Genomic DNA, 13,167 nt, shown 5'->3' with positions numbered 1-13,167 from the left:
TGCTCTGGAGCCTTGGCTACCAACATCAAGTGCACATATTTGAGGTCCCAGTCATCAACCTTTCTGCACATTTTTGATTATACAAGTAGTTAAACCCTAATTTCAGCCAATGGCAAAAACCAGAAGATAACACAGTACATGTAGCTAATATAATACATGCAGTGAATGTGAATATACACTTTATATGTATGGTTCAGAATTGTGTTAAATGCAGCATGAAACCACAGCATTGTGTCAGAAAGAGAAGATATGGGCAGAGTAATATTGTTGTTTCATATCCCAGCTTATCATTACATGGGATGCAGCTGATCCCCTGGTCCCCACTGTGTACTGAAACGAGAGCGTGGCTGCCGCGAATCTTTTTTTTTTTTCTTGACTGAGGCAACTGAACAGTGTCCATAAAAAGCGTGATGACTACGTGAGTGGATGTAAGCAAAAGCCCCCTTTTACTAATGCATCCTGTGCTGCTGCTTAACTGACACCCCCAAATAAATTCATTAAGCATTTCAAGTGAAGTTTTACTGCAGGGACACTTGTTTGGCATCACATTACACAAAACATGTGTGCCATATGCATTATTTAGTAGGATATTAATAGATTTAAAAGGATGTCTATCCACAACTAGTAGAACATTTTTAAATTCCCATGGGAAACTTATTTTTTCACAAAGGCATAATTGAGATTACCTGTAAAAATTCACTAATTACAAATTGTGGAAAATATGAAATGAAGCTCCCTGCAACAAGTGCTGCTGATATAGAGCCATAACCCTGCACATGAATATTAGGCAGATAGAGTTTGAGTAGATAATAAATGTATTTACAGAAGACAAATGACTGATGTCCCCAGCTCAATGAAAAGGTGCCAGGTGCAGCAAAAATGACAGATGCCATTTATTTAATATCTGCTCAGTCTCACACTCACCGCTCTGATGTGTATACATACATGTTTTGTATTAGCACCACCCTCTTCTCTTTCTCTCTGACTGGAACAAGTAATTATACTTTTAATATTGAATCATGTCAATTTGTCCGCTTAATTATTTTTCCAGTCAGATCATCTTACAAATTTCTATCACGCTTTTCTCCTTGGTTTACGCATCCTCTCCATCAAATCTGTTCACCATGTGCTGCTCAGGAAAAAGGCTTAAATAGAGTCATCATCATAAAGCACCTGAGCGTTTCACACAGAAAATAAATGAATGTTATACATTGTACCTGCAATATTCACTCTAAACAAAGTGGTTCCTCACCTATCTTTTAACATTTTAACTCTTTTAACGCTGTTTCTCGCTGTGTTAATTAAGTGCAGGTGATGTAATCATGCTTTGTGTAGATTTGTATTCATGTGATTTAACAAAAGCTACTTAAATCTCTATTTCCTTACTGTGTTTTTTTTGCAAATGTGACAAAGTAGCCCATTCTTTTTTTCTGTCGTCCGCTTTGGTTGAATCCACACTTGTACCTGTTTCTATTTTTCTCTGTGACTTGATGGAAGCAAGCTGTACAGCTGTACCTTCAGTCTCTTCACCTCTGTGTCCTCTTGTAACAGAATGAATATTACTGTAGGTTAGACTTTCTGTGGAAGAACAAATTCAAGAAGGAGTGTGAGGAGATTGAAACCATGGAGAACCTCAACCGGGTTTTGCTGGAGAATGTCCTTCCTGCACACGTAGCGGAACACTTCCTGGCACGCAACTGGAAGAATGAGGTGCGTAAAAATATGTTTACATTTCATTATAGTTCCGTTGGATCATGCAGATTTTGTTTTGACAAAGGGCTGCAGGACTGATGTATTGTGATTTCACAGAGGCGTTGCAGCATCAGTGGCTGTATGCCAAGATCCATTACATTCATTCATTAGCTATGATGAGGCATGACAGAGAATCTATGATACAAGTCGATACAATAGATTTGAAACAATATATTTACATATTTTATGTCTTTGCTGCTAATCATGTTGATTTTTAATCCACTTTAAAATCAGAAGTGGTATAAAACATACAGTATACTCAGTGGCGTTTTTATTTGTAAAAAATTGGTGGGGCACCAACTACTACTAATAGAAAGGCTACATACCAGGAAAACTACAGTACTTGCTCTTGCTACTGATGTGGTTTTTTAAACATGTTATGAGTCCACAAAACACTTTTAACAACAAAGTGGCTGCTTCTAGCAGGTCTTGTACACATATACAGAGGAAGAGAGAGACAGAGTGAGTGAGTAAGAGTGTGTGAGTGAGTCAGAGAGAGAGAGTGTGTGAGTGAGTCAGAGAGAGAAAGTGAGTGAGTCAGAGAGAGAGAGTGAGAGTGAGTGAGTGAGTGAGTGACTAAGAAAGAGTGAGTGATAGAGTGAGTGAGTCAGGGAGTGAGAGAGTGAATGACAGAGAGAGAGAGAGAGAGAGAGAGAGAGAGAGAGAGAGAGAGAAATTACACAAATTACATTATCACTGTCACAAGCCTAAATTATACAACAGGTAGTTCCGACCCAGCAATCTGATTGGTCAACTAAACATTTAGAACATGCTCAAATCAGTATGGCAGCACACCTAGCCATGCTCAAATGAAAAAAGCCTCCGCCATTCATTACAACTACAGACCGTGACGTCGCGCTAACAAAAACGGTCCTTTCTGATTTGAATTGCGGAGATATGTCAACTACTTAGCAAACTTGTTTTTTTCTGTTGTCATTTTCAGCCGTAACTGTAACGTTTAAAGATGTATAGTTAAACATTGTGGTCCGACCTATCTGACGTTTCTGCTGGGTTTATTGTATGTACTGTGTTGCTTTGTTAGCGTCGTTTGTTTGTTTTGGGGTTTTTCGGGGGTGGGGTCTGCAGTGAAAACCCGAAGCGGAGTTTTGAGTTGTCTTTCATTTATGTTTGTGAACTGGATTGAACTGAACTGTTTAGGGGTTGTGTGGAAAACAAAACGGACTGTTTACTGAGTGGGTTGAGCTCGGAGACTGTGAGACGAGTTACACCCTCACACACACTGAAAAACACGAACCCTTCTCCACTCGTCTTAAATCGTTACCCGGCACCCCCATACACAGCAGAACTTAACCACCCCTCAGTTGGCAGTATATCTCAGCTCCTCCATCAGCTGTGCTGGTGACACAGCGCTACTAGCTTAAAAATATGTGTGAAGTTTGCGGACGTACTAGCTAAATCTGACCATGAAAAAAAAAAATTGAACAGATATCTTAGTTACAACAAGATTGAGCTAGCAAAGCAGTTCTTTGTTTATATGTGTGGTATTTATTCAGTTTGGGAAATGCCGCGATTTCTAGAAAGCATTAGCTCAAGTTGGCTGGTCAGGAACGAGGCGCTTGACCACATCACTGAAACACACCCTCTCGTGTAATATTGCTTAATTAAGAAGGCGATATTCTATCGTCATAAGCCGACAGAACCAAGGTCAGAACAAATGAGCCTACAGGGCCATAAGCGAGCAGCAAAGAGTTCAACACCACAACGAAGCGCAAAGAAAACTTTTTACGGATACTAACCCATTCTGTGACAACTTTATGACAACAACCTCAATAGATAAGCAAGAACACACTGACACTCGTCACCATCTATAGCAATCGATCAAGCACAACAATATGGCCAATGCACGGACCAAAACCACCAAGGCAGGATGATAAAATATGCTTTCACTCACCAGCTGATGGCTCAGGAAAGGGCAGCATGGCGGTTTTTCCTCTGGGCAAACTTCACCACGTTAAACCCGCGGTTAGTTTTACTAATAGTTTGAGTGATGACAGTATTCCGTGGCTGGTGGGCTCCGAGGCGCTTTGATTCCAGTTTCTCCTCCAAGTAAAAGGTTTCTACCCTGTGCTCGAGTATGAAATCCACTTTATTTTTTTCAAGTTAGCTGGCGTTAGCTGAGAAAGCCTCCCCTCTTTTTTGCCGACTGTTAATTCCAAGCTCGCGCTGTAGCCCCACCGCAGCGTCTTTTGAAATATTTCACAGTTGGTTGTCTATCTGTCAGACAGATAGACAATCAACTGTGAAATATGAAATGGCGCTTTAGTGGGGCTACAGCTACGGGCTGTCTGCCCCACTTGTCATTAATTTCGTGTGATCTCATGTGTGATCTACATTGAATACACACTAACACTCTGAGCATGCGTATTCATATTTCCCACGTACAATACACATTGCATTGTGAGAAAGGGGCTATTAAGAGCTGGATACAGCGCCGCCGCTCTGCTCTTGCAGCCAATTTTTCCCAGTGGCCACTCGCGGTATTGCAGCGAAAAATCCCCCTGCAGCCCAAAAAGGATTTTCCCCATAGACCACCATTGTAAAAGAGACGCCTGTAAAACTGTTGACAGGACACCTCGAACTGCAAACAACGGCAATTGTTACTTTTTCTATTACGAACTTTTGATCCATGGAGGTTTTATGTTAGTAAAACTTTCCTCGAGCCGAGAAAAGCGATTTTAAAATCCGTGACGTCATCACAATGTAAAGTCTATGGGCCGAGCGGGAGCTCGCGGGCGGGGCCAGCGGGGGAAACACTACTGCGCACATTCAGTGGGCCGCACAACGCGGAAGCAAACCCGGAAGCTAGATACTTTTTTTGGCGTATGCGCCAGGCGAGCAATTCCTATAGGACTGAATTGGCGCCATTTTTAGTCCGGCATCCAGCTCTTGTAATACATCCATGGGCTAGCCCCACATTCACGCCGGCCACCGTAGGCCCACTGCGGACACGAATCAGGAAAACGCAGTCTGAAGCAGCAAGGCAGGGAATGATTAAAAATGAACTAAAATCCTAACACAAATTATATAATGCAATTAATGAAGATGCTATATTCATAGATAATAAGTTATAGCAGATAAAAATTTGAAAATTGATAATAACATCATTTGTTTGAACAGTTCTTTCTGGTGACAGTAGGTGGGGCTGTGTCATAGAGTATTTAAGTAGTAAAAGTATGTGCTTTATGGTGAATGGACGATATAGTAAATAAAGTGAATGGGTGTTTTAGAGATACTCAGTGCAAGACTTGATGATTGATTACCTATAATGATGACAAAACATTTGGAGACACTTTTGGCCTGTGTGACTGTCGCATTCATCATTCTGGATCATGTTGTTTTCCCTGAGCGCTTGTCACTGTGTGAACTGTGAAAAGTAAAGTTTTAGAAGATCTTAGCAAGTTTAGAGGACATGGCATCTTAGAGGTCATGCGAGTGTAATGGGAATGCTGCTTCTGCTGCAAAAAAATCTGAATGAAGAGTCAGCAAATGACTCTATTCCTGCACTTGAACAGGATCCAAGAGCAACTTGCTGGTCTAATGGATTTTAGAGCAACTGTTATTTAGATGGTCGTTCGGGTGATTTCGCCTACTTTCATTTGTCTGTCTCGTTTATCACGTGTGTCATGTCTCTCTGTGGTCCCACTGATCACAGTATTTTTCGATAAAAACATCAGTCAAGTATTTTTAAGCTTGAAAATACACAGAAAACTCTTGTGAGCCTAATCCGATGTCCACCTCACATCATTAACTTGAAATAATGTCAAAATCTCGTCTTCAGTGAATCTTTCAGCAGTATTGGTTTCATATTAAGATCTGTGCTGAACATTGTTATGCAGCTGTCCAAGCTAACATCTGTATTTTGTCTCCTGCAGGATCTGTACCACCAGTCCTATGACCTGGTGTGTGTCATGTTTGCCTCCATCCCAGACTTTAAAGAGTTCTACACTGAGTCTGACGTCAACAAAGAGGGATTAGAGTGCCTCAGGCTCCTCAATGAGATCATTGCTGATTTTGATGAGGTAAATGATCTTCTCATTCTACCTGTGCACAACAAATGCTAGATACAACCTGTGCAGTGCAGAAACAGTTTACATCCAAGCACATACACTAGTATGTGCTTGGATGTTGTGTACTATGTGTCCCATTTGCAATCTACAAGCTCTTTTTAAGATACCTGAATACCAATATATTTTTAGGTCAGCTTCTCAAAGTTTTCTTTCTTGGAGTTGATGTTAAAGTCCCACTCCAAACAAAAGTGTGTTTTTCATATTGTTCCTACAGTTGAATATTTGATCTTCACTGTGCAGAATGATATATATACAGAGTTTGACACTAGAAGGCTGTTTTCACATTCATCTGCTGAAAGTGGAAAGTTTCTCTTTGCTCATTAAAAATCCAATTTTAAGGGACGGCCCTACAAGCATGATTTGTGACATCACAACTAGTTTTGGGGCCAATCCTGGTCCAGTATTCAACTTAAACAAGTGTGATGTGGAAATTCGAAGCGTCCAGTGCACAAATACTGAGAATGGACTTTACAGTGAAGGAGGAGACATCTTTCGTCCAGCAGTTCAACTTCTAAAAGAAATATATTTACATATTTATAGATTCTGGAATTTTTAATGAGCGAGAAGGAGTAGATGTAATTTTAAGGATTGTAACGACATAATTGAACTTTTTTTGTGGAAAAACATATCCGACACAATTTATCATTCAAAAGAGAGTATTTTATATACATCTTAAAACATGTTTGGAGGGGATCTTTAAATAGTATTGCTTCATATATAATCATGCACTCCATAAATTGTCTGCACATATACTTCTTCTAAATATAACTATAGAGACATCACTTCTGTATGACCTATGTCTCATTTGTTTCAGTGTTTATGTATTTGTATTTTTGTGCATAGCTGCTGTCCAAACCTAAATTCAGCGGCGTGGAAAAGATCAAGACCATTGGCAGCACTTACATGGCTGCTACTGGGCTAAACGCATCACCTGGGCCTGAGTACACATCACAGGTAGCCTCATCACACACACACACCGCTCATTCCTTTTTGCAACTGGCACAAAATCATATGCATTTGACTAGAAATGAATGTGTTATTGGTTGTGTTCTTCACTAGGAACATGACAGGCAGTACATGCACATAGGGACCATGGTGGAGTTTGCATTTGCTTTGGTGGGGAAGCTGGATGTTATCAACAAACACTCCTTCAATGACTTCAAACTCAGAGTTGGTGAGTTACACATGAAAAATACATTTTAAAGAGAAGTGCTTTCTTTTTTCAGCTACTAAAATGTTTCACCCACACTGTTACTGCACTTTGAATTCACCATAATTTTACCTGTCAGTGTTGACAATGTTAGTGTCCCATAGGGAGAAAGAAACATATTCATTAGCTCTCTATATTTGATAGAATTCAGCAGTGGGGAAACACCATTGTTGATGTCTGTCAGACATCAAATGCTGCAGATAAATAGGGTGAAACATGAGAACACAACAATATCATCGCTGTTGGGCAAGAGTTGCAACCTTTGCAGACTTGCTGTTGTATTGGCAGCAGTTATATTTTATTACACAGCTGAAGTTTTGATATGTAGCACTGGGTTTACCTACAAGAACAAGCTTGAAGCTAGACTTGAACTCCACTGACATGTTATGCACTGACATGGACATGTATGTAGCTGTTATGCATCCAAGAAATGTCTCTATTTCAAAGCATCAACCTTGTGTGAATGGTTGGAGGGTAATTTCATCGTCTTGGCTGAAACAGAGAAAAATGCCTACATGTATAAATAACTAGAAAAATAAAATGAATGTTTACTACATGACATGTATAGACATGGAGGCATTACAGCAGAGGGAAGCAGGCAGGAAGGTCCCAGCTCCCTGCATGCAGTAAGAGCCAGAGCTCAATACCTTCAACCTGTCTGTGTAGATCCCAGCATGGGATGCTCCATTAACTCAGCAGTGTGCGTGTGTGACTGTACATCCCTGCTGCTTCCAGACGGGCCTAAAATGCCCCATCAGAGAGGAATACAAGTCCCCACCCACTGGGCCTGGACAAAACCAGTGCATGTGCACTTGGGCAAATTGCAGTTTCCAGCAATCTAGAAATTGACTCAGAAGCCAGAGTGAAGAGAGGCCCAGTGTCATCTCTGTGCTGTGAAAAGCTTCAGTCTACTTAGCAGAGGTGCTGAGAGTGTTGGGGATTAAGAGTTCAGCTACATTTAGCTTCCACTTCCTCTCATGTTCTGATGAAATCTTGTGAAAAGGTTTATTTATTCTGGAAGTAGCAGGTCTCACTAAAGGCCTTTTGGAGCCGCACACTGGCTACACTCAATAATTAATTGGTGATATCAAAAATTGATTTTAACACATCCTCAACAGCATTGTTAAAGTATGACATCAAAAACAGAGACCAATTATTTTATAATACGCTCACTCTTTGCTGATTTGGTTACGCCTCATTTTAAAAATGTAATACAAAATGTCTTCAACCATAAATGTTTGAAATATTTAAACCATTTTAAAGGTGCACAAAATACTACCAGTTTCAGAAACAAAAATGCTGTCAGTCAGAAAATGTAGTGACTGAGTAAATATGCTGCAGACACTGAACTGAAACATTCAACAATTACTTGGTTTCCTTTTGCAGGTATTAACCATGGTCCAGTGATAGCTGGAGTCATTGGAGCCCAGAAACCACAGTATGATATCTGGGGGAACACAGTGAATGTAGCGAGCAGAATGGACAGCACTGGAGTCCTTGGAAAAATACAGGTAATTTAAGTCTTTTTTCCTATATTTTTATTGTCAGTTAATACCAACAATAAATTGGTCCTTCTAACAAGTACTGCCTGGGTCCCCAAAGTGTGATGCCATGTAATCCTCTGTGTTAAAAACACGTCAATGAGCCACAGCAATGCACTGGGTGACATGTTCCTTCAATAGTTTATTTTTAATCAATCTCACATACACTATTCACTCTTGTTTAAATGTTTGCTAGAAAATATTTAGCTATTTAACTATTTATTTTTAACATGAAATGAACGAATATTTACATTTAACATGACACTGTATATTTGTGACCTGTTTGTAAAGATTTACCCCTTCAGTAGGAACCAACTGGCTGAGTGCCACAGACAGGGGTGGGAAGTCAGACAGTATTGAGAGATGGACTAACACATTTGGGGATTTTTTTTTGACAAAATATAGAAAAACACCAACTTTGACTGTTTTCTGTGATGCGTTCACAGACAAATAAATTGGAGCATTTCTCATTCTCTGTATCAGTCAAACATGGCGTCGTTGACAGTTCCTTTCTGTTTCTCTCAAAACAGCGCTCCATTTTAAATGTCAGTCCAGATGTCGAAAAGATAAAACTTTTATTCCTTCTCTACACATGCTATTTATGGTAGCAAGAACATCACAGCATGTGACATCTGAGGATCTTACATTCGCACCCTGCCTGAGCACTGATAAGATATAATGGTTTTCCACCTGCATGGCATGTGGCTGTGGGAATCATTCAGTCTTCAGAGGGCTGTATTACACTTCACAGCCTGTACACATTTGATAGAGCCATCTGTTGTGCAGTGCAGCACAACTGCAGTGCTTTCAATTGCGTTCCAAGATTGCCTGTTGATATTTTAAGATATGCAGAGGCAATGATAACAAATGTTGAGTCATTCCATACATATATTTCTTGTTAGTTTTACTGATATTCCATATTATTCAAACACATGGAGGACATTATCATTCAATGCAAAAGATTTACTTTTTATATTTTGTTGTATGTTACTTCATGTCAGGTATCTGCAGAGTTTTTTAAGTTCCACATTGAATTTCATGCATAACCTGTGATGATTGATGTGCCCTTTTTCTCATATAATCCTCTATGGTAAGATTAAAAAATATGGTAGAGTCCCCTGTGATTGTTGCTTTGTTTTTGCAATCTTGTTTGAAATTAATCTAAAACTTAAAACAACAATTTATGTCAAGACTTAAGCCCTTATTTTGTCTACAATATGTAATACAATGTTACAATTTCATTTGGCAGACGCTTTCATCCAGTGACGTTCATATGACGGTTAATACCACTCAAGCAAGGATTCAGTCAATGTAATAATAACAGAGGTCTGGCAATGCAGTACAGCATGTCAAGAATACAAGAGTTTGTTACTCATGAGCAGATTTTCCCTCAGCTCTTAGAAATGTATTCCTGTGGAGAGCGGAGTATTTTTGCCTGAAGGAATCCAGTCGTGATAAGCAAAATGGACGTTACCCATCTGGTTCTCTCTGTAGGTGACGGAGGAGACGAGTCGCATCCTTCAGACCCTGGGCTACATGTGCTCTTGTAGAGGCATCATCAACGTCAAGGGCAAAGGAGAGCTCAAGACCTACTTTGTACACACAGAGATGACCCGCTCACTGTCCCAGGGGAATGTAATGCCATAAGACTGATTCAGAATATAAACTGAATTTACATAGGCACAAAGAACAGACTTTTATTTCAGATGGGAGAGGTTCGAGCTTCTCAGTGCTGCTGAAACAGAGACAAAGTGAGGCACGAAGGAATCAGATCTGCACTGCAAGAAGGAGAAAAATCTGATTTTACCGTTGCATTGAGAGTTACCGACGCCACAGCTGTAGTATCCATTTTGTCACTTATGTAAGTGTAGCATGTACAGCAAGTAGGCAATAAACCCCTGGAATATACTGAAATGTGTTGGATCAAGAAAAGTCAAATGGCATAAGTCATTCAGAGAGAATAATCAGAAATAATTTAATTAGTATTGTGACTCAGTTCTCTGAGGCTGTAGGCAGTCACTGTGCCATAATAGCTGCTTTTTCAACCAGGTGAATCAACAAAGGAATTTATATTCTGTTCACTTTACACATGACAACTGATGTACAATAAGAAGAAGAGAAACAATGTGCATGGCAACAATTGTAACATCAAGGCCTCTTGAAGGGCATCTAAAAGATAAGAATTTCAGAATGAACAATGGTAATATAAAAATGACACGCTGGTGGTTCAGATATAAAGTTTGCTTGCCCCCAACTTAACCAATTTCTTATGGAGTGATACAGAAGGCCACAGATCTGATATTAAAATGAAAGCAAAGGACAAACATAAGAGAAAACTGCATGACCACTGTTGCAAAAGTGAGCTGGTCCTGTTTGAAAAACACAGCCAACAAGGAGACACACATATGTGTACATAACTCCATCAACCTTGTTAGAAGCACGAAGTCTTGGATGTATTTTACAGGCAGTCTAGGACCATTAAAAAAAACAAAACTTTAAAAAAAAAAAAAAAAAAAAGAGAAAATTTATGAATATATTATGATATTCATGCAGGGCTGCGTTTCCCAAAATGGTCTTTGCACTTAAATCATCTTATCTTCATTGACTGTTTACACAAAAGAAAAATTTTAATCCTTTATGGCATCAGATCAGATTTATTAATTTCTGCTGAAAAATGGAAAACTTGCTGTTCAAACAAGGCTGAGAGGATCAGCTCTGAGCCATACAGATTTAAAACCAGGTTAAAGTAACATTATCGGATAACAAAAAGGGACAAAAGATGATTTCAGTGTGTGGATTTTAATTTGGGAAATCTGAGCCTGATCTGTGTACAGGGTAGCTTTAGAGTGCATATGGTACTGTGGTTTTGTAAGAAAAGAAAATACTACCAAAAAAGTGTTTTGATGTTTTGATGATGCCATTGTTTTTTGTAAAAACTTCATTAAAATTTCTATGTATTTCAGTCCTATGGAGTGCTTTTATTTGCCTTGGAGGGCCTTTAAAAATGACCAGCTCACCGCATATTAACACAAATGGACTGATAGTCTCTTTATCAACCTAAACTAGTCTGTGTGTGAGGCGGGTTACATTACAACACTCACATAAACTAATTGAATCAATACAATGCATGACTCACAATGAGTCCTCTTTGGTTCAACATGTGTTTTTCTATGAAACACGGTACATACTTGACATTGAGCAATGGCCCTGATGAGCAGATGGACAGATACAATGTGTCTAGACTTATCAGGGCCAAAGTTGGGTCAGTTCAGGGTAGCAGCACAGTTCATGTCCTATCTGCTTTACACTGATTCATTGCAATTTTAAAATGGATAGATATGAATAGACACAACCAGGGCACAATCGAGATAATGATTACATTACTACAGCAGACTTAACCCAATTAAGGTTGTGAATAGACTGATATTATGATCAGTCAGTTGTGTTTGTGCTCGTATCGTTAGAACATAATTGTAAAAAACATAGAGGACCTCTTTTATGAAAATTAACTGTCATCTTCATCCCAATCTAAAAATAATTCCTCTTGCTGTATGCTACTGCTATAGCTTATTCTAAAGAGTGGTTTTCTCTTCATTGTCCAATACAAAAGTTTTTATACATGAGATGTTTCCAGAAGTTTTGTCCTAACATCTGGAGTTGTATCTAACACCAAAGGTGCCCCTACACTGTTGCATTTTCACACTTTGTGGAAAAAATGCTTGAGGAGGAGCATAACATGTACATATCCAGGCCTACTGTATATTTATATTGTGGGGCTTTACTGGAATATCTTTGCATGATTTGCAGTTCAAAAACCTAATTTATCTTATACTGGCCCTTTATGCAGCCCCTCAGTTCAGCCTCTTTGTGAAACAGCTCCTCTCCCCCCTCCTGTTGGGTTAACTTCTGGAAGCTGACCCTCAGCAGACCCTTGCCAGCTCTGGAGGCAACATAAACAGTAGTCGTAGGATTTCACTTATTTTTTACTCTAAATATAACCTTCTCAAATCTGATCCAAAATATCAGAATGGACAATACAAACACCCCACCTTAGCAAACGAACAAATCTGATGTCATCATGAGGAGGAAGTAGAGGTAACTTTACAAACGAAGCATTTTGGAACTTTAACATAGACAACTGACATTATGACATAATAAAATAACAAAAAATACACAAAAATCATGATATGTCCCCTTTGAACAAAACATATAGTGGTAGCCATAGTAACAGCTGCTTATCCTGCAGCTTGGGCATGCGACAGAGGAATTTTATAATGGCTACATTCCTACATTGTTTAGAGTGAGTGATCATTTGACGTCACAAAGGAGTGCCACACCACGTAGGATCCAGTATTCTGGAGGAAGTGAAGTCTTCAGGTCTACAGCTGCGATGTAGTTCATGTCTGTCCTAACCGGCTTCTTGTAGATTGGACAGGAGTAGAGGCGAGAATCCTTCACACCTGCAACGAAGATGAGCAAAAAAATGTCACTTTATACGAAAAAGAAAATCGAAAACTGGCAGAAGCATCTCTTAATTGCGGTTTAATTACACATCTACAAATTACAAGGATTACTG

The 13,167-nt window shown here is 39.4% G+C and overlaps 2 protein-coding genes across 4 annotated transcripts in view; one reads left to right on the top strand and one right to left on the bottom strand.

Moving 5' to 3' along the window:
- adcy2a (adenylate cyclase 2a) overlaps positions 1–11,123 on the top strand; it is a 65,842-nt gene extending 54,719 nt beyond the window's left edge. The window contains exons 20-25 of the mRNA XM_044359876.1: positions 1,552–1,710; positions 5,646–5,792; positions 6,684–6,794; positions 6,900–7,014; positions 8,437–8,561; positions 10,086–11,123. Of these exons, the coding sequence (XP_044215811.1) occupies positions 1,552–1,710; positions 5,646–5,792; positions 6,684–6,794; positions 6,900–7,014; positions 8,437–8,561; positions 10,086–10,238 (810 nt within the window). The 3' untranslated portion in view covers positions 10,239–11,123. The remainder of the gene's footprint in view (positions 1–1,551; positions 1,711–5,645; positions 5,793–6,683; positions 6,795–6,899; positions 7,015–8,436; positions 8,562–10,085) is intronic.
- Positions 10,545–13,167, bottom strand: part of dnah5 (dynein, axonemal, heavy chain 5) — a 111,211-nt gene continuing 108,588 nt past the window's right edge. For all 3 annotated transcript variants that reach the window (XM_044359873.1, XM_044359874.1, XM_044359875.1), the window contains one exon: positions 10,545–13,051. In XM_044359873.1, coding sequence (XP_044215808.1) covers positions 12,900–13,051 — 152 coding nt within the window. In that variant the 3' untranslated portion in view covers positions 10,545–12,899. The remainder of the gene's footprint in view (positions 13,052–13,167) is intronic.

Source organism: Thunnus albacares, chromosome 8, assembly GCF_914725855.1.
Source record: "Thunnus albacares chromosome 8, fThuAlb1.1, whole genome shotgun sequence".
NCBI lineage: Eukaryota > Metazoa > Chordata > Actinopteri > Scombriformes > Scombridae > Thunnus > Thunnus albacares.
The sequence above is the reverse complement of the archived record's forward strand: the minus strand, read 5'-3'. Positions and strand labels throughout refer to the sequence as shown.